The sequence below is a fragment of the Triticum urartu genome, chromosome 4 (assembly GCF_003073215.2).
Source record: "Triticum urartu cultivar G1812 chromosome 4, Tu2.1, whole genome shotgun sequence".
NCBI lineage: Eukaryota > Viridiplantae > Streptophyta > Magnoliopsida > Poales > Poaceae > Triticum > Triticum urartu.
The window spans coordinates 145,782,558-145,807,561 of NC_053025.1; the positions used below are offsets into that span (position 1 = coordinate 145,782,558).

The 25,004-nt window shown below is 46.0% G+C and overlaps 1 protein-coding gene across 1 annotated transcript; it reads right to left on the reverse strand.

Moving 5' to 3' along the window:
- Positions 1-777: 777 nt before the first annotated feature.
- On the reverse strand, positions 778-5,316 carry LOC125553702 (cyclin-SDS-like). Its single transcript, XM_048717443.1, has 7 exons — positions 4,519-5,316; positions 4,235-4,405; positions 3,059-3,225; positions 1,731-1,859; positions 1,451-1,631; positions 1,301-1,345; positions 778-1,154 (listed from the first exon to the last, which is right to left on the reverse strand). Exons 1-7 carry the CDS (start codon positions 5,188-5,190, stop codon positions 1,122-1,124), a joined length of 1,398 nt encoding a protein of 465 aa, XP_048573400.1. The 5' UTR covers positions 5,191-5,316; the 3' UTR covers positions 778-1,121.
- Between the last annotated feature and the right edge of the window lie 19,688 nt (positions 5,317-25,004).

The following is a 25,004-nucleotide window of genomic DNA, read 5'->3' on the forward strand; positions in this document are numbered from 1 at the left end:
GCTCCTCGATGGTCTCCATGGCATCCACCACGAGACGTGTCTGCTGATTCGGCTTTGGGGGCGCCGTAGTCGCCAGCTTCACCGCCTACCAGGAATCAGCGAGTACCAGGGAGTTTTACAGCAGCCGCTAACCCCTTCCTCTGCAACTGACTCCGAACCCCGCCGTGCAGCGCCAACCGAGTAGCCCACCGAAATTTCACACACCCAGAGGATCTGAGTGCAACCGTGAGCTACCCTCGATCCGCCGCCGAATAGTTCACCGCCGCCGACGAAGACGCCGCCCGTGCCGCCGAAGAACTGCGACCACCCTCCGCTGCCGCAGACCCAGCCAACAGACGGGGATTTTACTAGAGAACCCAACCTGACCACCGCCAAGCCTGATCCCGCCGCCGATCGGCCTAAATCTGATACCAATTGTGATGTACAAAACCCTCTGCTCACGATCTATTGAACGAATTCAAGGATACATAGTACTTTCGTAGAGATTGGAATGGGGATTGGGAGAAGAGAGGTACAGCTTGGGGAAGAAGGAAGAAGGGAGAGTCTGAGAGGGGATCGAGATCAAATTATAATTCGCTGCCTTCTCCGGCTCAGCTACTGGGTATTTAACGCACTCTATTACATGGGGGTCCTCTTGCCCTACGAGATGGGCCAACGGCCCAAACGTTTGAGTTAACTTCCGGCCTGCCACTTAGTATCTGTCCCCTTCTTCTCCTGTCTGCTCCCTAATGCGCCTTTTGTCGGCAACAGAGCACTAGTGCTGACACATTTATACACTGACAGTAAACAAGACCATTTTTACTGAGCCGTAGATCCATTTTAAACAATATTCACTGACCCAAAAAGGAAAAAGGCAGTCGAGGAATACAACAACACCCAACCTTAATTGACCACGAAGAGCTAGCTGACGATGCAAAAGACACATGACCACAACAGCTCTCCCTGCAGTCACGATCTGCCCCTTTACAGCGATAAACATGTTGCCGTGTCCTCATTTATTTTATCCCGCTGTGCAAACTAATGGCATGTACACTCTCCCGTTGTTGCTAAATGGCTGTGCTACGCTGTACTGTCGATCAGCAGAAGATTAGATAGAGTGCTCAACCTGTGAGCCCCGGGTACTACGAAGCATAGTTTATCAGCCACTCCAGACTCTGCATGAAAAGATTGCACAGCAGAAGGAATGTTAGTCGCCGTGGCAGCACAAAAAGTTCAGCTACGTAAGTCTATGCACACTGTCAAGAGCACAGTTCAGTTCATGGTACCAATAACAAAGAATGCGAGGGAAGAGGGATCGAACCATTAAACATTCAGGCAGATCGTCGTCCTTCGTCCTCGAGTGAGTCTGCATCACATTAAGGGCAAAGCGGTCAGGCGTTTCTAGTCTTCTCTGACGACAGAAGACATACGAGAAATGCATAGCTTTGATGGTGGAGTTCAGAGCATTTACCTCCATTACCCGATGGCACGAGGACTCCCTGTCAGTGGCAAGGCAGGCAAGGGCCACCACCGAGGCTGCCACGGTCGAGGGCCAGTAGGCGAGGTGCTTATGGTCCAGAAGTGTGAGCAGGGCCAGGTGCTTGGCCAGATCCTCCACCTTGTCGTCTGCTTTTGCCGCTTTCAGATAGAACCTGCAGAATTAGGAAACAGAAAAGTGAACTGTCAGTGTTGGCTTCTCGTTCAGTTTTGCTCGGCTTGGCACAGACGAGAATGCAGGAAACGTGTAGTACCAGAGAAAATTGTGGACTGTCGTGACGAAGCATTGGAAGTCGAGGACCTCCTGAACCAGCCACTCCATGGCCACGACCTCGCTCCGGCTGTAAAGGTTGATCCCCACCATGAAAGACTTCTGCATGATGCTGAAAGAGATGACACACACAGTGAGATTACATTGCCCTGAGTAGAGACGAAGATGAAGGAACAAATGGTGATCCCAGAGATAATTAATTCAGAAGTTCAACAATGATACTGCAGTGCAATGTAAATAGGTGGACTGGTAAAGAAGAATATGTCATGCTGTTCTAAAGTACCCTATTGTTTCTGCATAGTACCGTGCGCGGCATATTTATTTTTTCTTCAGAGATGGTCAAGAATAAGAAAATACTCACCTGTATTCAGGCTCAAAAACTTCAACAAAACCACAAAAGGGGCTCTGCTTTCTCTTGCAACATTATTATTTTTAGATGAAAGGGGTTCTCTTGCAACGTTATGTAAGCATGTGCAACCAGAAAGTTGATGCATAATAGGTTTACATGGGAAAAAATATATGAAACTCTGGCAAAGGACTGTCTACGCAAGTCATAATGGATACAGAATCACCTGTACAATGCTTCAGTTCACTACAATGGATATATAACTATGAACATATTTTTTAGGTTCCAAATCCAAGATGCTAACTACTATGCTCAAGTGGTCGGTGAGAGCTACCTGATTGCAGGTGAATGAATTAGGAAAGTTAATTTCTAAAATGCCCAGCTCATCAACATTTCCTAATGTAAGTAGATATGTGACAAATTGTGAAGTACTAGCATGCAGCGATAAGCCTTTAATGAGAAAAATAGCCACTGTATATGAGCTATTATCACATGTTTGTATGATTTTGCCACGGGATCAACCAATGGCAGCTTTCAATAAAATCAAGGTATCCCCTGAGCACTTGCTACTGTAGTTGCTAAGGTCTATCAAATGCTCAACTAAGTTAAACTGCAATGAGCTCTGGCAAATAGAGAAGAAAACGCATCATACAAGAGCTTAGTTAGGATTTAACAGTATTGTACTACAACCATCTGAGGGAAGAATAGGAAACTACGCTGAAACTTGGGACTTGAATTAAAAGGACGCATTTATTTGAAGCTTCTTTTGTTGCAGGGATGCTTGAAGCATTATTTCAGTTAGCAATGTATAATATGCCAAATATGGTACAAACGTTCAACCAAGACAATCCTATCTTACTACCAACCTGCAGAAGTACTCATACTGAAAGGGGGGAATAAGAAAATATATTATGCACACATTTTACTGAATCAGAATGAACATGTAGCACAAGGGAGCTCAATACCTATTGTATGGCTGGTTCTCTTCAATGCGGGTGGCTAGGGTGATGCAGGCAATGCCCAGCAACTGCACATTCCTAGAGCCCTTTAGGTATCCACGTGTCAAGAAGCGGTCCATCAGTCCAATTCCCAGGAACAATGTCTCTGGCTGCAGCTCTGTCACATGCCCATGCTACAAAATTCATGGGAAACAGATATTATTTGCAAGTTGCAGATACATTTTTATCTGAGAACAGTCAAATCCTCATAGTATTATCTACAAGGATCTCATCATTTTATTACCATTTTAATATCTAGTTGCGTATCAAAATCTTCAGGTGAAAACACGGTGCCGACAGTATTCTCAGAAGTTCTCAATGCAAATATCAAGTGCACACAGAAGCTTAGATTTGAATGTAATGGTATAAAAGGGGCACATACGGACAATGTACTCAAGAGTTGCATATCTACACAGAAATGATGCTGGTATCCTGATTGCTATAATGTGCCTCCTAGACATGAAGACCATAAGCCAATCAAATTGCAAACACTGAATGAGGTATTTTCCTTTTTCAAACTCTTACTGTCAAAATGTCAAAATAAACACCTCCTCAAAATTAATGGCGAGACACGCAATTCAAGTGCTCGCACTGTCAAAACAGTTTAAAAAAACAATAACACAGGATCACTCTGCTCAACAAACAATGTCTGTGAGCAATCTACTAATCAGATTGTTTCTCCCGCCAAGGGGGGTGTTATTCCCCCTGGCATGTTGTTGCTTTTCCTTTTAAGCGTTGTAATAACACTTGTTACATGACCCTGACTTGCTGGGTTTCATTGATGATTCAATGGAGCCGGGGCTAGGCCCTTTTTCTCTAAAAAAAACAATAACATCTTCGACAGTAGACAACTATCCCCTGCAAAATTTAAGAAAATGCATAGCTGGATCTGCTGCCTCAGCACGCCGAACACATAAACAAACTAGAGGTAAGCCACACAACCACAGTGCTTTTAGAACAGATATCATTCAGAGAACTAAACCAACACTGAATCTGCAGTACAGTGTCACGTAAATTACCAGCACAATACCAACTCATGACTGTAAATCTGTAAGGCGAGCTTGTACCACAAATTGGAATTGAACTAAAGTGGAATCGCGGTATACATGTAGAATGCAGAGTACAGTGGTGGTGTACACTGACCTCGATGATCCAGTTGACCATGACAGAACGCTGCTCCACGACGTGACGGCCAGAGTTGCCTGACATGGAGGCGTACACCTCTGTGTAGTCGCACGCCACCACTCCCCGCCGTTCGCGCCGCCGGAACTGCTCGTAGCTCTCCTCGTCCTCCAAGTCATCCAACTGCTTCCACTGACACAAACATTCCAACGAAACCAACAAATCAGATCAAACACCGCACTGACTCTCGCAGAGAGACCCAATTTCAAACAGATTTTAAGAGGAACTGCGTGGAACCGGCTCACCTCTGGGATGGGGACGGCGTCGGCGACGGCGTGCGCCTTGTGCTGCACACAGGGGACGAACTGCTTGGCGTAGTCGAGGAAGAGGGAGAAGGTGTAGGAAGGGGCGTCGTCGTCGTCGTCGTCGTCGTCCTCGGAGGAGGAGGAAGAGGAGGTGTCGAGCAGGGGGCTGAGGGAGTAGTCGGTGCAGGGGCTGGGAGCGCTGAGCACCTCCTCCTCCGCGTCGGACTGCGTGAGCTCGTCGCAGGCCGAAGAGTACTCCGTCGCCTCGGCGTCGTCGGCGAGCAGCTCGGGGCAGGCGAGGTCGGGGTGGAGGACGGAGCGGAGGCACGACGACTCGGAGGCCTCGACCTCCGCGAGGCGCGCCGTGGCGCCGCCGATGACCTCCGAGCACTCGGAGGCGGCGGGCCGCGCGTCGCCCGAGTCCTCGCGCCTCGGCCTCTTCTCCGGGCGCTGCGCCGCGGCGAGGGCGGCGGCGGAGGAGGTGGCGGTGGTGGTGGAGACGACCTCGCTGCGGAAGGAGGAGGAGGCCGATGTGGAGGACTCCGCGGGCCGCTTCCCCGCCGCCATCGCCGCCGCGATCTGGGCTGGGAGCGGAGCCGCCGCGTCCCTCCGGCGGCGGAAGGGGTGGGAGCGCGGCCTCGTGGGCACCGGCGCGAGCATGGTGGGCGGCATGGCGTGCGCGTGGGTGTGTGTGTGTGTGGCCACGGCTAGGTGCTCTCTGATTTGGCTTGGTTATATAGCCGTGAGGCCGTCGACAGCGGGGAGGAAGGGGAGGGGAATGGGGGTGCCGTGCCGCAGGAGGATGAGCTCACCTCACAGACCGATCGCTTCATTTGAATTTGAACTTCACGAGCTTGGTGAGGAAGCAAAGAGCGCGGAGCTACGGCTACGCCCGGTGCACATGCACCACCCGAGGGGACCCCACCTGCTGTCAGCGCAGATCCGTGGACCCCCCGCAGGAGAGGACCAACGTTCTTTTTTTTTTCTGTGAGGGGAGAGGACCCACGTTCTAGAACTGTACTACGAACGATCCCGTTTCCGATCGAAACAGAAGGCGGCTGCTTCCGCCGGTGCGTCCGTGGGAATGTCGTGCTGTCTCAGGATTACACATGCCAAGTTGTCTCCTACTCAGATCCTCAACAAAAAAAAAGTTGTCCCCTACACTGCACGTGATAGTTTTAGGTATTTAGAGCAACTTCAAGACCCAAACGGACGGCATATGCCTAAGTTGCTTGTGTATCAATAACCATAGCAATGCAGATACACACTCGCAGTTACGCTTTCCTCAATTGCGCACGACCTCTTCGCTCCGTGGACTCGGGCCTCGCAACACTGATCTTATCGCACCGCAACCTTGCTATACCAACCTTGTCGTTACGTCGACTTCAAACACAGTCAACCGACTCTGGCTCTGACACGACCGATATCAACATCGCCATCACCAACTTTGCGTTCTCAAGGTCAACTCCTTCGAGGACTCCACTTCTTGGTATAGTCGCTTCAACAACTCAGACCGCATCACCAAGCTATGGGGCATGAAACAACTAAGTCACTTTTGTGATTAAATAGCATATTTCACTCCTTGGAGCGTTTGTTTTTTGCATCTTCCGAGCGTCACTCGGGAGTTGCTCCTCACCCACACCCGATTCCGACTTGATGAAATAAAATTTTTAGTTCCTCAACTGTATTATTAAGTTTCTGACCAGTCTACCTTTGAGGGTTGCAGTACACTCGGGGGCATCACCCTCGAGTGTTGCGGCTCATTCGGAATTGCATGTACTTTTTTGTTGGGTGGCTTTTTCTTAATTTCCACCCACTGGGTGCATCATCAATCGACATGTTTGTCACTCGGTTTTTTTTTTCACAGGACGTCTAACTAAATGTGCTCGGTATTTAACGCTCACTCTTTTTCTCCAATCCGGTCGCAACTTGTCTGGTTGGCAAGAGCAAAAGCTAATGGTCCGCCGACTCACGAAAAGGTTAATCACAAGGATCAAAGAAAATCAAGTCAAAATAATGATAATGTTAAATACAGCCAAAGAGCTTAAGTTTTTTATTTGCATTTACACTCGGCTAATCTTATATGCTTGTTTTAGTGCCATGTGCATAGTTTTTGAGTCCAACTTTCACTTTAGTAACCATTGTGAAGTTATGACACGCAATGTGCCTCGATGTGCTAACTTGATCACTCTGAGGCCAGACCCGGGGTTGCATCATCTCTGATCTCACTGAGACATCACAGGAGGGCTGCATAAAAACAATTTAAAACAATTAACCATGTATATAAATGTTCACTCGGCATCACAATCACTTGGTGAGATGTAGCAGCAAATTTTTACTATGTTTACTTGGCCTAAAGGTATTGTGCAACGCATGTCCCAACAATATAAAGGAGACCCTCCATCAGGCTCACCCGGTCTGATAGAGGCTCAGGGGCTACACCCACTAGGTGCGGTGATCACGCTCCCAGTGGCCAAGAAGAAAAAAAACTTAAGCCTATGCCAGAATTATCCAGTCTGATAGAGGCTCAGGGGAGACACCCTATGGGTTCGCTGATCGTGCCCCCATAGGAAAAGGAAATGCAAAATACAAGGACTAGTGTGTCGAATCAGATTCGTTAGGATGTCATGCATAGGTATGACAAAATTTTGAGTGACTTCACTCGAGCAGATGTTCCATGACCAGGCACGATGAAATTTCGAGTGAACTCACTTGAGCAGATGTTCCGTGTCCAGACATGACGAAATTCTGAGTGACTTCACTTGAGTAGATGTTCCGTGTCTAGGCATGATGAAATTCCGAGTGAATTCACTCGGGAAGATGTTTCGTGCCCAGGCACAATGATATTCTTTAGTGACTTCACTCGAGTAGATGTTCCATGTCTAGGCACGACAAAATTTTGAGTGACTTCACTTGAGTAGATGTTCCATGCTCGCATATGACGAAATTCTAAGTGACTTCACTCGAGCAGATCTTCCGTGTTCAGGCACGATGAAATTTCAAGTGACTTCACTCGAGCAGATACTCCATGTTCAGGCAAGATGAAATTTCGAGTGACTTCACTCAAATAGATATTTCGTGTTCAGGCATGATGAAATTCCAAGTGACTTCACTCGAGTAGATATCCTGTGTCCAGGCACGTTGAAATTCCGAGTGGATTCACTCGAGAAGATGTTCCGTCTTTTGGCACGATGAAATTCCGAGTGACTTACTCAAGCAGATATTTTGTGTTCAGGCGTGATGAAATTCCGACCGACTTCACTCGAGCAGATGTTCTGTGTTCAGGCACGATGAAATTCCGAGTGACTTCACTTGAGCAGATGTTCTGTGTTAAGGCACGATGAAATTCCGAGTGACTTCACTCGAGCAGATGTTCCGTGTTAAGGCACGACGAAATTCCAAGTGACTTCACTCAAGCAGCATGTTCAGGCATGACAAAATTTCGTGTGACTTTACCTGAGTAGATGTTTTGTGCCCATGCACGACAAAATTTTGCATAGCTTCACTCTAGCAGATGTTTTGTGCCCAGGCATGACCTAAATCTAAGTGACCAGTCAGTCGGTACAGACCAGCTCTGCACTTTGGGTGCTGATACTCCACCTTAACAAGGTTGTCAGATTACTCGACGACACCCTTGACAAGGGACAAATTAAGCATCCTTAGTGGCATGGATTGGACTCTAAATAAATAGCCAAATACCGAACTTCACAGGTTTGGATCCCATTTTGATGATCAAAATACGTTCCTCAGGGATAGTGACCGACATCTCTTCGTAAGAGTTAGACCACTCGTCAACATCGCCACTCGGGTTTCATGATACACCCTCGTCTGGGCCGCTAATCACCCTCTTTCGAGAGGTGATCAAGTATCACCAAGCCTTTCCACAACTTTTTTTAACTTGCCTTTTCAAGAAGGTTCTTTTGAGTCCGTCGAGGCCTCTCTATAGGTAATTCGGCAGTATTTCAAGCCCGACAGTCAGTTGGAATGCACTTCCTTTGTGGTAGGCCGCGCCTATGGCAACATAAGGACTGGCTAAGAGGTCAATGCAAGCCCAGGCCCATGAATGTAAAGGACCAGCTAAACACCAGCAGCAGGTGGTGGCGGCCCAGTCGAAGTAGACACTAGTCGGGGGATCATCTTTGGTCAGGAGCTTTATCACTCAGGGTGTAACCTATCGGATTTCATAGCAGTCCAATGGACAAAAGCATTCAGAGAGGAGTTATTGCACAAGGCTTCAGTATGCAATAAATTTCGAGCATTATCAGCCGCTTCCATAGCTGTTTAAGGCGTCCATTTTCACTCATAATGGACATGAAACTACTGGTATTCAATGTGTCGTTTAGTAGCACCTATGAGCAGCCAATGGACCCTGGTGCATGTCAGGCTCTATATAAGCCTTTCTGAGGTTTTGAGCCAAGGGTCCGCAACCATTGTAATCTTATATTCATACACAAGAAAAACTCCCAGAGAGACAGGACTAGGGTTTTTACATTCACCATGAGGGGCCTGGACCCCTGTATATGATCTTGTGTCACCCATTTGCATCTTAGTAGATCAAGCTCCGTTCATACACCCCTTTTATTGTCGGATTTGGAACCACGACAACGGCGGCTGTCCGATGATTCTGCACACGGCGACGGCTGTTGCTGCTAGGAGGCAACCGGGGTGATGTTGCAAGCGGTGATGGCCAAGGTTACGATCGAAGAGACGTCATACCATGATAGGCCATATGACAGTGTTGCCGATGGACACGATGATGCGAGCCAAGCTGCACCGCCATGAAGTTGTTGGTGTTGCGAGTGTGATGGCGTCCTGCTACGAGCAGAATGACACGGTGGTGTTGCGAGCGGTGACCTGTGATGCTACAAGGGGGGGGGGGTTCTTCGCAGACAACAAAGAAGGAGGAGGATGGGAATCCATCTCCAAGCGCTTAGCACATGAATAAGATCCGGTGCAACAAATCGGATCGAATATAAACCAAAAGAATTACTCCCTTCGATCCATAAGTGTCGTAGTTTTCAGCTCTCTTGACAGCACATCAGAAGGAAATATGCCCTAGAGGCAATAATAAAGTTGTTATTTATATTTCCTTATATCATGATAAATGTTTATTATTCATGCTAGAATTGTATTAACTGGAAACTTAGTACATGTGTGGATACATAGACAAACAGAGTGTCCCTAGTGTGCCTCTACTTGACTAGCTCGTTAATCAAAGATGGTTAAGTTTCCTAGCCATAGACATGTGTTGTCATTTGATGAACGGGATCATCTGTTAGCTTAGCATAATGATTGTTTAGTTTTTCTGCTATTGCTTTCTTCATGACTTATACATGTTCCTCAAAATATGAGATTATGCAACTCCCGAATACCGGAGGAACACCTTGTGTGCTATCAAATGTCACAACGTAACTGGGGATTATAAAGATGCTCTACAAGTGTCTCTTATGGTGTTTGTTTAGTTGGCATAGATCAAGATTAGGATTTGTCACGCCGTGTATCGGAGAGGTATCTCTGGGCCCTCTCGGTAATGCACATCACTATGAGCCTTGCAAGCAATGTGACTAATGAGTTAGTCACGGGATGATGCATTACGGAACGAGTAAAGAGACTTGCCGGTGATGAGATTGAACTAGGTATGATGATACCGATGATCGAATCTTGAGCAAGTAACATACCGATGACAAAGGGAACAACATATGTTGTCATGCAGTTTGACCGATAAAGATCTTCGTAGAATATGTAGAAACCAATATGAGCATCCAGGTTCCGTTATTGGTTATTGACCGGAGATGTGTCTCGGTCATGTCTACATAGTTCTCGAACCCGTAGGGTACGCACGCTTAACGTTTGATGACGATTTGTGTTATGAGTTATGTGATTTGATGAACCAAAGTTTGTTCGGAGTCCCGGATGTGATCACGAACATGACGAGGAGTCTCGAAATGGTCGAGACATAAAGATTGATATATTGGAAGGTTATGTTTGGACACCAGAATGGTTTCGTAAAGGTTCGAGCATCTTCCGGAGTACCGGGGGTTACTGGACCCCCCGGGGAGTTAATGGGCCTTCATGGGCCCTAGTGGAGAGAGGAGGTGGCGGCCAGGTGGTGTCGCGCGCCCCCCACCCCAAGCCCAATGTGAATTGGACTAGGGTTGGGGGGGGGCAGCCCCCCTTTTCCTTCTCTTCTCCTCCTTCCCTCCTTCTCCTAGTGGGAATAGGAAAGGGGAGGGGTTGTAGGATCGAAAGTATGTCTAAAGGGGGGGGTGATTAGACTACTTGACCAAATAAAACTTAACCTTTTCCCAATTTTAGTTCTTGGCAGATTTTAGCTAATTTAGGACAAGTCAAGCAATCATCACATGATTCAAGCAAGCATGCAAAGAGTATATTGGCAGCGGAAAGTAAAGCATGCAACTTGCAAGAATGTAAAGGGAAGGGTTTGGAGAATTCAAACGCTATTGGAGACACGGATGTTTTTCCCGTGGTTCGGATAGGTGGTGCTATCCTACATCCACGTTGATGGAGACTTCAACCCACAAAGGGTAACGGTTGCGAGAGTCCACACAGGGCTCCACCCACAAAGGGTAATGGTTGCGCGAGTCCACGGAGGGCTCCACCCACGAAGGGTCCACGAAGAAGCAACCACCCACAAAGGGTCCACGAAGTAGCAACCTTGTCTATCCCACCATGGCCATCGCCCACGAAGGACTTGCCTCACTAGCGGTAGATCTTCACGAAGTAGGCGATCTCCTTGCCCTTACAAACTCCTTGGTTCAACTCCACAATCTTGTCGGAGGCTCCCAAGTGACACCTAGCCAATCTAGGAGACACCACTCTCCAAGAAGTAACAAATGGTGTGTAGGTAATGAACTCCTTGCTCTTGTGCTTAAAATGATAGTCTCCCCAACACTCAACTCTCTCTCATAGGATTTGGATTTGGTGGAAAGAAGATTTGAGTGGAAAGCAACTTGGGAAGGCTAGAGATCAAGATTCATATGGTAGGAATGGAATATCTTGGTCTCAACACATGAGTAGGTGGTTCTCTCTCAGAACATATGAGTTGGAATTGTGTATGTGTTCTGATGGCTCTCTCCACGAATGAAGAGGAGGTGGAGGGGTATATATAGCCTCCACACAAAATCCAACCGTTACACACAGTTTTCCAATCTCGGTGGGACCGAATCAACAAACTCGGTCGGACCGAAAAGGTAAACCTAGTGACCGTTAGAGATTTTCGGTGGGACTGACATGCAACTCGGTAGGACCGATATGGTTAGGGTTTGGGCATAACGTAATCTCGGTGAGACCGATTACACAAAATCGGCGAGACCGATTTTGGTAATTAGCTAACCAGAGAGTTGGTCAGGCAAACTCGGTGGGACTGATTTGCTCTTTCGGTGAGACCGAAAAGTTACAAAAAGGAAACACTGAATTTACATTGCAATCTCGGTGGGACCGATTCGCTCTTTCGGTGAGACCGAAAAGTTACGAAAGGGAAACAGAGAGTTTGCAATCCCATCTCGGTGAGACCGAGATCCCTATCGGTAGAACCGAATTGCTAGGGTTTGGCAGTGGCTTATGACAAGTGAAACTCGGTGGCACCGGATAGAAAGAATCGGTAGGACCGAGTTTGGCTTAGGGTTTAGGTCATAAGTGGATATGGGAAAGTAGTTGAGGGTTTTGGAGCATATCACTAAGCACATGAAGCAAGAGGCTCATTAAGCAACACCTCATCCCTCCTTGATAGTATTGGCTTTTCCTAAAGACTCAATGTGATCTTGGATCACTAAAATATAAAATGAAGAGTCTTGAGCTTTTGAGCTTGAGCCAATCCTTTGTCCTTAGCATTTTGAGGATTCCACTTTCACATCCATGCCGTGCCAATCATTGAGCTTTCCTGAAATAATCATCTTGGAATAGCATTAGCTCAATGAGCTATATGTTGTTATGAATTATCAAAACCACCTAGGGATAGTTGCACTTTCAATCTCCCCCTTTTTGGTAATTGATGAAAACATATAGATCAAAGCTTCGACAAATGATAATAAGCATGAAATATATCGTCGCTTTGAGAAGTATGTGACAAGTAAGAGCTCCCCCTAAATTTGTGCATATTTAAAATTTGCTTTGGACTGCAAATGCACAAAGAGTTAGAGTCATGGGTTACTCTTCCATGTCACATACATCTTGGTGGAGCGCTTAAAATGATAAGAATGAAATACATGCACTCATCACCAAGAATAGTGAATGATCACATAAGATAGATAAGATAATAATATTAAGCAAGCATTAAGTGTAGCTTATGATCAAACACATGATCATCAATGTCTCACAAGCAATGACATAGTATCTCAAGCACTCAAAAGCAAACAAAGCTCGAAAAACCACCAAATAAAGCAAGAGAGAAAAAGCAACACTCTCTCTCGAAGCCTATGATCTATACATTTTTCTCCCCCTTTGGCAAAAAGTTACCAAAAAGTTCCTAGAAAATGCATAGTGCTAGATCGACGCTCAGGCTTGATCTTCAGGTGGTGGTGGAGTCCGGAGCACTCCGAGGACGAAGCCTTCTGTAGACGTGATTGGAGTTGAGGCTGAAGTGGACGCTGGAGCTGGTGGAACTGAGGCTGTGGCTGGTGCAGAAGTGGTGGCTCTGGTGTCAGCAACTGGCACTGCAGACGACCTCGGACCTCGTGGCACTCTGGCAAAGGCATCAGTTGTAGTCTTGCCTCTCCTCTCCTGCATGTCATCCTGGAGCTGCTCCACTGCAGTCTGGATCTCTGTCACTTTGACATCCAAGTCATAGAACTTTTGTTCCATGATCCTCTCTAAGCTTGCCTGGTTCTGAGTTAGGGTGGCTAGTCCTTTCTCAATCCGCAGGGTGGATGCAATCAAGTAACAAAGCTGCTCTTGTTTGGTTTTCAAGAAATACTCAGATGCCTCCTCTTGAGTTGGCATCTTGGCAGCTTTCTCCTTCCTTGCCTTCTCCTTCTTTGCTCGTGCTTGTGCTGATGATGGTTCATTCTCAGTCATAACAACTTGATTATCTTCAAAATCTGGACGGATGGGCAGGTGTTCCTTGTCCAATAAGTATATGCCCATGCCCATCTTGGAGTTGATGAGCTCCTGAATCTGTGGGGCATATCCATAGCTCCTCTTCTGGTCTGCTGCTGTCCTCTTGATTGTCTCTACCATGAGGCTCATCACCTTGAACTTCTGTGGCACATCAAATATATGAAGCAAATTTATTGCATGGCCTCTGATCATCTTGTGATCTCCAGACTTGGGCAACAAGGTGTGCCTCAGTATCCAATTGATAGTTGGCAGCCTTGACAGAAGATAGTGCACTGAGCCAAACTTGAAAGTGTCAAGTGCTTCATTTGGAATTTCCTTGTACATATTGGAGATAGAGTTGTGGTCCATCTTCTTCTTGGCATAAATGTCCAAGTCATCCTCATGCTCTTCTGGGGCATTGATCAGCTGAGCCCATTCAGCAACTGTAGACTGGTACCTCGTACCTTCTGACATCCAAATTATCCTACCATCTGGATAAAAATGTGCTGTGGAGTAGAACTGCATGATAAGCTCCTCGTTCCACTTTGTGAGCTTCTGCCCAACAAAGTCCTCTACTCCACATGCCTTGAAGCTGTCCTGCACTCCAGGGTAGTACTCTTCGTTGTCCTTGATGTATTGCCAATCAACCCATCTCATATCACATACAATTGGCTTCTTGTCCAATAAGACTGTCTCATAGAAGTCCTGCTGTTCCTTAGTGTGGAACCTGTAGTCAACAGCAGTCCTCCTCCTTGAAGCATACGGGTCTGCTTCTCTCCACTTCCTGAGCCCTGAGTCTCTCCTGAGCTTCATGTCCTCAGCCACAGGATGAGCATCACTATGGTCTGGGATCTTGGGCTTGAGCTTTCTGAGCACTTGACCTTCTTCTTCTTCAGCAATGTCAGGCACTGGGGCCTTGTTCTTCTCAGCAGCTGGGATGCTTCTTGTATTCCTCTTTGGCTTTGGCTTTGGAGCTGGCTTGGCCTTAGAAGCAGTTGACCCTGATCTTATGGCATCACCCATCAGCTTGGGTGCCTTAGGTGCTGGTGCAGCAACCTCTTCTTCTTCCTCTTCTTCCATGATGGAAGACTTTCCAAGCACTTTGGCTACGGTCTTCTTGACCCTTTCCTTCCTCTTCTTTCCCTCAGCAGCAACTGGCTCTATGGGAGTGGGTTTCTCAGTTGAAGCTCTGGCCTTTGACATAGGCTGCCTGCCTGCTGGCCTTTTGACTTCCATCCCTGGCTTTGTGCCTTGAGCTGAGCCATGTTCCTTCTCAAGCACTACTCTCTTTGAAGTTGCTTCCTCTTCTGCTACATAGTCCTCATCCTCTGATTCTGAGGTTCTCTTCTTCCTTTGTCTTGTGGCAGCTTTTGGCAGATTGCTAGGAGTACTTCTGCTGCCATCATCTGAGGAACTTGAGGGACTAGTGCCCTCACTCATCTGCACTTGCTCTTCTGACATGTTCTGGCTATCACTTTGGTCTGACATGATGAACAAGCTGACTGCTGACCCTGTGAATAGTTTATAGATGAGGTAGAATAGATGAGCATCACAAAATGCAGAGATTTTTGCAAAAGAATGGCTCAAAAACTTAGTTTTAGTTTCCCACTGAAATCATCTCGGATCTACTGATTTTCAAACTCGGTGATACCGAAGTAGTTTTGGAACCTAAACTAGTGAACTCGGTTGGACCGAGTCACAGTTCGGTGGCACCGAGACTGCTAGGGTTTCACAAAGTTCCAAAATCGGTCACACCGATAAGTAATTCTCGGTCAGACCGAGTCTCACTTGTGCAATGGCATAAGCCAAATCGGTGGGACCGAGTTTTTCAACTCGGTGGGTCTGAGATGGTTTCAGCGGAAACCTAAACCTAGAATTTTCGAGTCAAACCTAATCTACGAGTTCATTGACTGGATAGAAGTTTATCAAACGTGGCTAGAATCAATATGATCACAATGTGCTAGGAATCGGATTGGGGAATAGCACAAAGATCGAGTCCATACCCTAGTTCGGCGGAGACTCGCTACGGCGGCAACGGCGGGGTTGAATTTCTGTTGACGGCGACGGAGACCAGCGACTGGAGGCGGCTGGCGGCGAGGAGACGATCCGGAGACCACGTTGGCAGAGCAGGCTATCGCGCGGGCGAAGGGGTTCGGAGAAATTTCCAAATTTTTGCCCGTGACTATATATAGCCCGACCCTGTCGGTGTGACCGAGTGGAACGACTCAGTGGCACCGCGATGCAAAACTATATACAGTTATTGCAACTCGGTGTGACCGAATGGTTCAAATCGGTTGCACCGAGATCGAAAACATAGATCAACTTAATGATCTCGGTAGGACCGAAAGTAGGGTATCGGTCAGACTGAGAATCACAAAGAGGTTTTGGAAGTTTAAGTCTATGACGAATCGGGGACTCCGAGCGCTCCTCACACAAAGTGGTTCGAATCTGACTTGATCAAATTTTGTGATGTAGCATGAATAGAGTTTGAGACGAGAAAAGCATAGATAGCTAGAGGAGGTTCTTAGGCATTCTTGTCCATCCACTTGGCAAAAGGAAGTAAAACCGAACAATCAAAACAACAAGTGGATGTCCTTGAATGAGTAAAATATGCAACCAGCATGCTCACACAATAAGATGGCAAATGAAATATGTGACAAGGCATGCACAACCAATTCTAGCATCTACCAAGCAATTTGCGATGACAAGGTCATCTATATATGAGTATATTGACTTAGGAGTCAAGTGAGAACACTTGATCATAGGTCATACTCATCGTTTAAGCTCAAGTGGGGTTACCACTTTTACATAAAGCATTGTTGTGTTCACATCTTTAGAGTTGCTTTAGCTCAAGTCTTAGAGTAAAGCTCCCCCTAGATGTGATATCCCCCCTTAGAGGGATGAACTAACCTCAGGTTTTGTCGATGATGACTTCATGTAGATGTTGAAGATGTGGATGCTCAATGTTGATGTAGATCACTTGGAGCTATCCATTTGAGTGAATTGCACTTTCAATACCTACTTGGGTTAGTCCCACAAGGAACAAACAAGGATATCCATAGACATAGAGTGATGCACACACAAGATGATGTCCATGAAAACTTTTAGGTTACCTTGTCCCTTGTCTTACCAACACGAGGGTTTGTGACTCCTTGAATTAGTGCAAGATGTGGAAGTTGATTGCACTTGTTCTTGCCAAAATGATAAGAGTGAAGTATGTTGGCGGAGTCACCCTCAAGAACTCTCTAGTTCTTCTTCTTTTGGATCCACACCATCTTGATGGGAATCCTTGGAGTTGTAGTCGTACTTGATGAAGTGGAACTTGAAGTAGTCTTGGGAATCCACTTGACTAAGGTCTTAGGAGCTTCTTCAAATGCATCAATTTCCTCTTGAAGCTTGTCCTTGCCTTTTTGCTTGCAGTCTTGTGGTGGAAGATCATCTTGAGCTTGTGTCCCCTTGAAAGAAGTATCATACTTCTCTTGTTGAGTAACAAACTTTGTCTTGGGTTATTGATCTTCTTCCCACTCAACTCCATTGGCACTGAACTTTCGTTCAAAACCAACACCTTGATTCTTCCGGTGCATTCCTTGCTTGCGCACAATTTCCTCAAATTGCTTACTCCCGGCAAGGCTTTTGTACACTCCTTTCTCTATAATTCCCTTCAATAAGCTATTTTCTTGCTCAAGTGTAACTTGGCTAAAAGAATCATTAATGGAATCAAGAGAACTACTAGAAGCAACAATATTGGATTTAGCATGATCATTGTTACTGCTAGAGGAAGAATCTTTCTTGTTCTTGTTACTAGACTTGACTTGAGGCATGTAAGTGGATAAGAGTAAACGCTTGGCAATGTAAGAAGAACTTTTCTTGCGGAGATCATCATTGATTGCTTTTAAGAACTCATGCTCTTGCTCAAGATTGAGCTTTTCAAAGCGTAATTTCTCATGAGCTCTTAAAAGTTCTTGATGATCTTCGAAGATAGTTTCATGAGCTAACTTAAGAGTGTTTAGTTCTTTAGTTAGAGCCTCAATCTTCTCCTTATCATTGTCATTCGTTTTATCTTGATTAGCATGATTAATTGACGTTTCATCATAGTATTCATCACTAGAGTTGTCAACAAGCAAATTATCACCTAACAAGTCATCTTCATCACTATTGAAATCAACATACTCGGGGTGTGTTACCTTAGGACCTTTGGCCATGAAGCATCTTCCAATTCCTTCATTTGGTGAGTCAAATATGTCGTACGAGTTGGTTGACACAAGTGCTAGACCGGCAACACCTTCATCTTGAGTATCTTCGGAGTCGAAGTGATAACTTCTCTCGGAGTGGCTGTCGGAGTCGGAGCCGGATACCCATTCACCAACATGAGCTTGATGTCTTTGTTTTGTGTAGCTCCTTGATGATTTTTCCTTCCTTTCCGAATCCTTGCTTCTCCGTGAGTATCTTCGTTCATAATGATCATCTCTACTCCTTCTCTCTCTTGGTGGTGATTCTTTGCTTCTTCTTTTTGGAGAATCTTCTCTTCTCTTGTAGGGAGCCGTACACTCATTGGAATAGTGTCCGGGTCTTCCACAACTGTAGCAGTTTCGCTCTCGACTAGAAGATCTTTTGTCATTGTAGGACCTTGACTTGAAGCTTCTATCTTTGCTTCTACTCTTGTAGAACTTGTTGAAGTTCTTCACCATTAAGCTCAATTCTTCATTGAAGTTTTGTTTCTCACTTGATGATGTAGGGGCTTCACATGAGGCTTTGTAGGCACCACTTGATTTGTTGTGAAGTTCCTCTTTATCCTTAAGTGACATCTCATGAGCAACAATTCTTCCAATCACCTCTGTTGGCTTGAGATCTTTGTAATTGGGCATCATTTGGATCAATGTGCACACGGTATAATATTTTCCATCCAAGGCTCTTAGAATCTTATTGATTATGAATCTATCGGTCATCTCTTCACTTCCTAAGCCGGCAATCTCATTTGTGATGAGAGCAAGCCTAGAGTACATTTCAGCGACACCTTCACCATCCTTCATTTTGAACTTGTCAAGTTGACTTTGAAGCACATCCAACTTGGATTCCTTGACGGAGTCGATACCTTCGTGCATATCAATCAAAGTGTCCCAAATTTCCTTTGCATTCTCAAGACGGCTGATTTTGTTGAATTCTTCGGGGCACAATCCGTTGAAGAGAATATCACAAGCTTGAGCATTGTATTGCAACATCTTCAACTCATCCGCGGTAGCTTCACGGTTTGGTTCTTTCCCATCAAAGAAGTCACCTTGCAAACCAACACACACAATAGCCCAAACGGCGGGGTTATGTCCAAGAATATGCATTTTCATTTTATGCTTCCAACTAGCAAAATTAGTACCATCAAAGTAAGGACCTCTACGGTGATAATTTCCCTCGCTAGACGCCATACTCTCCTAGGTTGTGAAACCAAGTCTATGACCACCAAAAGCTATGGAATCAAAGCAAATGGAGACCAAAGCTCTGATACCACTTGTAGGATCGAAAGTATGTCTAGAGGGGGGTGATTAGACTACTTGACCAAATAAAAACTTAACCTTTTCCCAATTTTAGTTCTTGGCAGATTTTAGCTATTGTAGGACAAGTCAAGCAATCATCACACAATTCAAGCAAGCATGCAAAGAGTATATTGGCAGCGGAAAGTAAAGCATGCAACTTGCAAGAATGTAAAGGGAAGGGTTTGGAGAATTCAAACGCAATTGGAGACACGGATGTTTTTCCCGTGGTTCGGATAGGTGGTGCTATCCTACATCCACGTTGATGGAGACTTCAACCCACGAAGGGTAACGGTTGCGCGAGTCCACGGAGGGCTCCACCCACGAAGGGTAACGGTTGCGCGAGTCCACGAAGGGCTCCACCCACGAAGGGTCCACGAAGAAGCAACCACCCACAAAGGGTCCACGAAGTAGCAACCTTGTCTATCCCACCATGGCCATCGCCCACGAAGGACTTGCCTCACTAGCGGTAGATCTTCACGAAGTAGGCGATCTCCTTGCCCTTACAAACTCCTTGGTTCAACTCCACAATCTTGTCGGAGGCTCCCAAGTGACACCTAGCCAATCTAGGAGACACCACTCTCCAAGAAGTAACAAATGGTGTGTAGGTAATGAACTCCTTGCTCTTGTGCTTCAAATGATAGTCTCCCCAACACTCAACTCTCTCTCACAGGATTTGGATTTTGTGGAAAGAAGATTTGAGTGGAAAGCAACTTGGGGAAGGCTAGAGATCAAGATTCATATGGTAGGAATGGAATATCTTGGTCTCAACACATGAGTAGGTGGTTCTCTCTCAGAACATATGAGTTGGAATTGTGTATGTGTTCTGATGGCTCTCTTCACGAATGAAGAGGAGGTGGAGGGGTATATATAGCCTCCACACAAAATCCAACCGTTACACACAGTTTTCCAATCTCGGTGGGACCGAATCAACAAACTCGGTCGGACCGAAAAGGTAAACCTAGTGACCGTTAGAGATTTTCGGTGGGACTGACATGCAACTCGGTAGGACCGATATGGTTAGGGTTTGGGCATAACGTAATCTCGGTGAGACCGATTACACAAAATCGGCGAGACCGATTTTGGTAATTAGCTAACCAGAGAGTTGGTCAGGCAAACTCGGTGGGACTGATTTGCTCTTTCGGTGAGAACCGAAAAGTTACAAAAAGGAAACACTGAATTTACATTGCAATCTCGGTGGGACCGATTCGCTCTTTCGGTGAGACCGAAAAGTTACGAAAGGGAAACAGAGAGTTTGCAATCCCATCTCGGTGAGACCGAGATCCCTATCGGTAGAACCGAATTGCTAGGGTTTGGCAGTGGCTTATGACAAGTGAAACTCGGTGGCGCCGGATAGAAAGAATCGGTAGGACCGAGTTTGGCTTAGGGTTTAGGTCATAAGTGGATATGGGAAAGTAGTTGAGGGTTTTGGAGCATATCACTAAGCACATGAAGCAAGAGGCTCATTAAGCAACACCTTATCCCTCCTTGATAGTATTGGCTTTTCCTAAAGACTCAATGTGATCTTGGATCACTGAAATATAAAATGAAGAGTCTTGAGCTTTTGAGTTTGAGCTAATCCTTTGTCCTTAGCATTTTGAGGGTTCCACTTTCACATCCATGCCGTGCCAATCATTGAGCTTTCCTGAAATAATCATCTTGGAATAGCATTAGCTCAATGAGCTATATGTTGTTATGAATTACCAAAACCACCTAGGGATAGTTGCACTTTCAGGGGCCGAATCCTACTTGGACCGGGAGTCCAAGTAGGACTCCCCCCATGGTGCGCTCCCCTTAGGTCGGCCACCTCTCCTCCCCCTTTATATACGTGGGAGGGGGCACCCCAAAGACACACCAAGTCTTCTCTTAGCCGTGTGCGGTGCCCCCCTCCACAGTCACACACCTCAATCATATCGTCGTAGTGCTTAGGCGAAGCCCTGCGCCGGTAACTTCGTCATCATTGTCGCCACATCATTGTGTTGACGGAACTCTCCCTCGGCCTCAACTAGATCAAGACTTTGAGGGACATCACCGAGCTGATCGTGTGCTGATCGCGGAGGTGCCGTACTTTCAGTGCTTGGATCGGTTGGATCACGAAGACGTTCGACTACATCAACCGTGTTACTAAACGCTTCCGCTTTCGGTCTACGAGGGTACGTGGACACACTCTCCCCGCTTGTTGCTATGCATCTCCTAGATAGATCTTGCACGATCGTAGGTAAATTTTTTGAAATACTCCATTCCCCAACATATCCACCTGGATTACTGGTGCTTGGATGGTGGTGGGGGACTTCAATATGTACCGCTAAGCTTTCGAGAAGAACAATGATCGCATCAACTGGTCTTTGATGGAAGATTTTAATGATTGGATTAGTAGTCAGGGGTTGATTGATGTCAACATTGCTATCCGGCAATTCTCTTGGTCTAATAAGTGCAGAGACTCAACGTTGGTTAAGCTGGACCACGTGATTATTAACGCAGACTGGAATTTGGCATTCTTGAACACTTCAGCTACCTCTTCCTCATCGGTCACCTCGGATCATGTGCGTATCTGTATCACTTTTGGAGCCGCTATACCTAATGCCAAGCTATTTCTTTTGAGAATCATTGGTTGCTGATACGTCTCCAATGTATCTATAATTTTTGATTGTTCCATGTTATTATATTATCTGTTTTGGTTGTTTTATATGCATTATTATGCTATTTTATATTATTTTCGGGACTAACCTATTAACCTAGAGCCCAGTGCCAGTTCCTGTTTTCCCCCTTATTTAAGAGTTCCGCAGAAAAGGAATATCAAATGGAATGAAACTTTCGCGATGATTTTTCTTGGACCAGAAGACATCCACATGACTTGGAGTACACGTCAGGGAAGCCATGAGGTGGCCACAAGGACAGAGGGTGTGCCCCCACCCTTGTGGGCCCCTCGTGACTCCACCGACCTATTTCTTCCACCTATATATTCTCAAATATTTCCAAACCCACCAGGAGAGCCACGAAAACACTTTTCCACTGTCGCAACCTTCTGTACCCGTGAGATCTCATCTAGGGGCCTTATCCGGCATCCTGCCGGAGGGGGATTCGATGACGGAGGGCTTCTACATCAACACCATTGCCTCTCCAATGAAGCGTGAGTAATTTACCACAAACCTACGGGTCCATAGCTAGTAGCTAGATGGTGTCATCTCTCTCTTTGATTCTTAGTACCATGTTCTCCTCGATGTTCTTGGTGATCTATTTCATGTAATACCTTTTTGCGGTGTGTTTTCCGAGATCCAATGAATTGTGGATTTATGATCAGCTTATCTATGAATATAATTTGAATCTCCTTTGAATTCTTATATGCATGATTTGATATCTTTGCAAGTCTCTTCGAACTATCGATTTGGTTTGGCCAACTATATTGGTTTTTCTTGCAATAGGAGAAGTGCTTAGCTTTGAGTTCAATCTTGCAGTGCTTGATCCCAGTTACAGAAGGGGAACTGACACGTATTGTATTGTTGACATCGAGGATAACAAGATGGGGTTTTCATCATATTGCTTGAGTTTATCCTGCTACATCATGTCATCTTACTTAATGCGTTACTCTGTTCTCTATGAACTTAATACTCTAGATGCAGGCAGGAGTCGGTCGATGTGTGGAGTAATTGAAGGATATATGCCCTAGAGGCAATAATAAAGTTGTTATTTATATTTCCTTATATCATGATAAATTTTTATTATTCATGCTAGAATTGTATTAACCGGAAACTTAGTACATGTGTGAATACATAGACAAACAGAGTGTCACTAGTTTGCCTCTACTTGACTAGCTCGTTGAATCAATGATGGTTATGTTTCCTAACCATAGACATGAGTTGTCATTTGATTAACGGGATCACATCATTAGAGAATGATGTGATTGACTTGACCCATCCGTTAGCTTAGCACGATGATCGTTTAGTTTGTTGCTGTTGCTTTCTTCATGACTTATACATGTTCCTATGACTATGAGATTATGCAACTCCCGAGTACCGTAGGAACACTTTGTGTGCTACCAAACGTCACAACGTAACTGGGTGATTATAAAGGTGCTCTACAGGTGTCTCCGATGGTGCTTGTTGAGTTGGCATAAATCGAGATTAGGATTTGTCACTCCGGTTGTCGGAGAGGTATCTCTGGGCCCTCTCGGTAATGCACATCACTATAAGGCTTGCAAGCATTGTGACTAATGAGTTAGTTGTGGGATGATGTATTATGGAACGAGTAAAGACACTTGCCGGTAACGAGATTGAACTAGGTATGAGGATACCGACGATCGAATCTCGGGCAAGTAACATACCGATGACAAAGGGAACAACGTATCTTGTTATGCGGTTTGACCGATAAAGATCTTCGTAGAATATGTAGGAACCAATATGAGCATCCAGGTTCCGCTATTGGTTATTGACCGGAGACGAGTCTTGGTCATGTCTACATAGTTCTCGAACCCGCAGGGTCCGCGCGTGTCAGGACCCCGATTCCAAGTCACATCGATCTAGCCGGTAACACCTCATATCACATTGCGGCCTCATGCACGGTATCCCACGGTTGTCGCCTTACCATGGCCCGGGACCGTTTGCGCCTTTTGGCTCACGTATATGATAGTGTCGCTAGCATCCATATGATAGAGAACCCGGGCCGACATGGCTAGTCGTGAACCCAAAGCGGCACAGACCTATGGAGACAGGCATAGATGAATCACATCGAACATGTCGGTCATCAGCGAGTGAATCTGGGCTGTAGCACTGAGCTAACAGGACTCCGGGGAACCCGGGCTGTAGCAGGCTAGGCAGGACTCCGGATGTCACTGCGTGACATTTCCCCGAAGGGACAGACATAGGAACGAAGTGAAACACATGCCGGCCAGTCAAGTGTCCAGAGCAGTAGTGCTGGGCTAGCAGGACTGCGGTGAACCGGGCTATAGCGGACTACTATCGCTCAGGAAGTACTAGACTACATTTCCCCATATGAGAGGCTGCCAAGGATAAACAACTAGATTGTCGGATCCCACTCATACCGAGCATTTCAATCATACACACAATATGCCCGATATGAGTACATACAACATGGCATCACAACAAAACTCTACAACTCAAGTACTTTGTTTAAAGGCTCCAGAGAGCCATACATAACATGTTCATACAGGTAGGGGTCACATGACCCGACACTCAAGTCATACAAGCATACAAGCACATGCGGAAGCAACTAGTCTGAGTACAGACACTAGAAAGAAAGAAGGCTTCTCGAAGCCTGCCTATCTACATAGGGCCCTCCATGGCCAGGATCACCACCTGGGTGGCTAGTCACTCATCAACATCACGGTCTACGTAGAACCCATCGGAGGGGGCGGTGTTGTCGTCTGAAAACAGTAATTAAGCAAACACGAGTACAAAGGTACTCAACAAGTCTTACATGAGAACCTACTATACATGCTCATTCTCAAGAAGGTGGTGGAGTTATTGCAGCAAGCCAGCTTTGACTCTTGGCTAAGCTATCCTACGGGACTCCACTAGTAAAACAGTTTTCACACACGAGTCCACTAATCACCAACACAATACTCCACCAGGGATCCTCCCTCGTCATCCTATGAGAGGGCCATCCTCGGTACTCACACTTATCTTGAGTCTTTTAGTAGTAACCATTAACTTGTCTATGAACTGTATAGGCAACCAAGTAGTCCATTACCGCGGACACGGCTTGTAACGCCCTCGATGCGGCTATATCTCCCACGTGTCGAAGCACGACTTAGAGGCATAACCGCATTGAAAGCAATGTCGCAAGTGAGGTAATCTTCACACAACCCATGTAATACACAAGGGAAAGAGATACATAGTTGGCTTACACTCGCCACTTCACACAATTACATGAATAAAGCATTACATCATACAG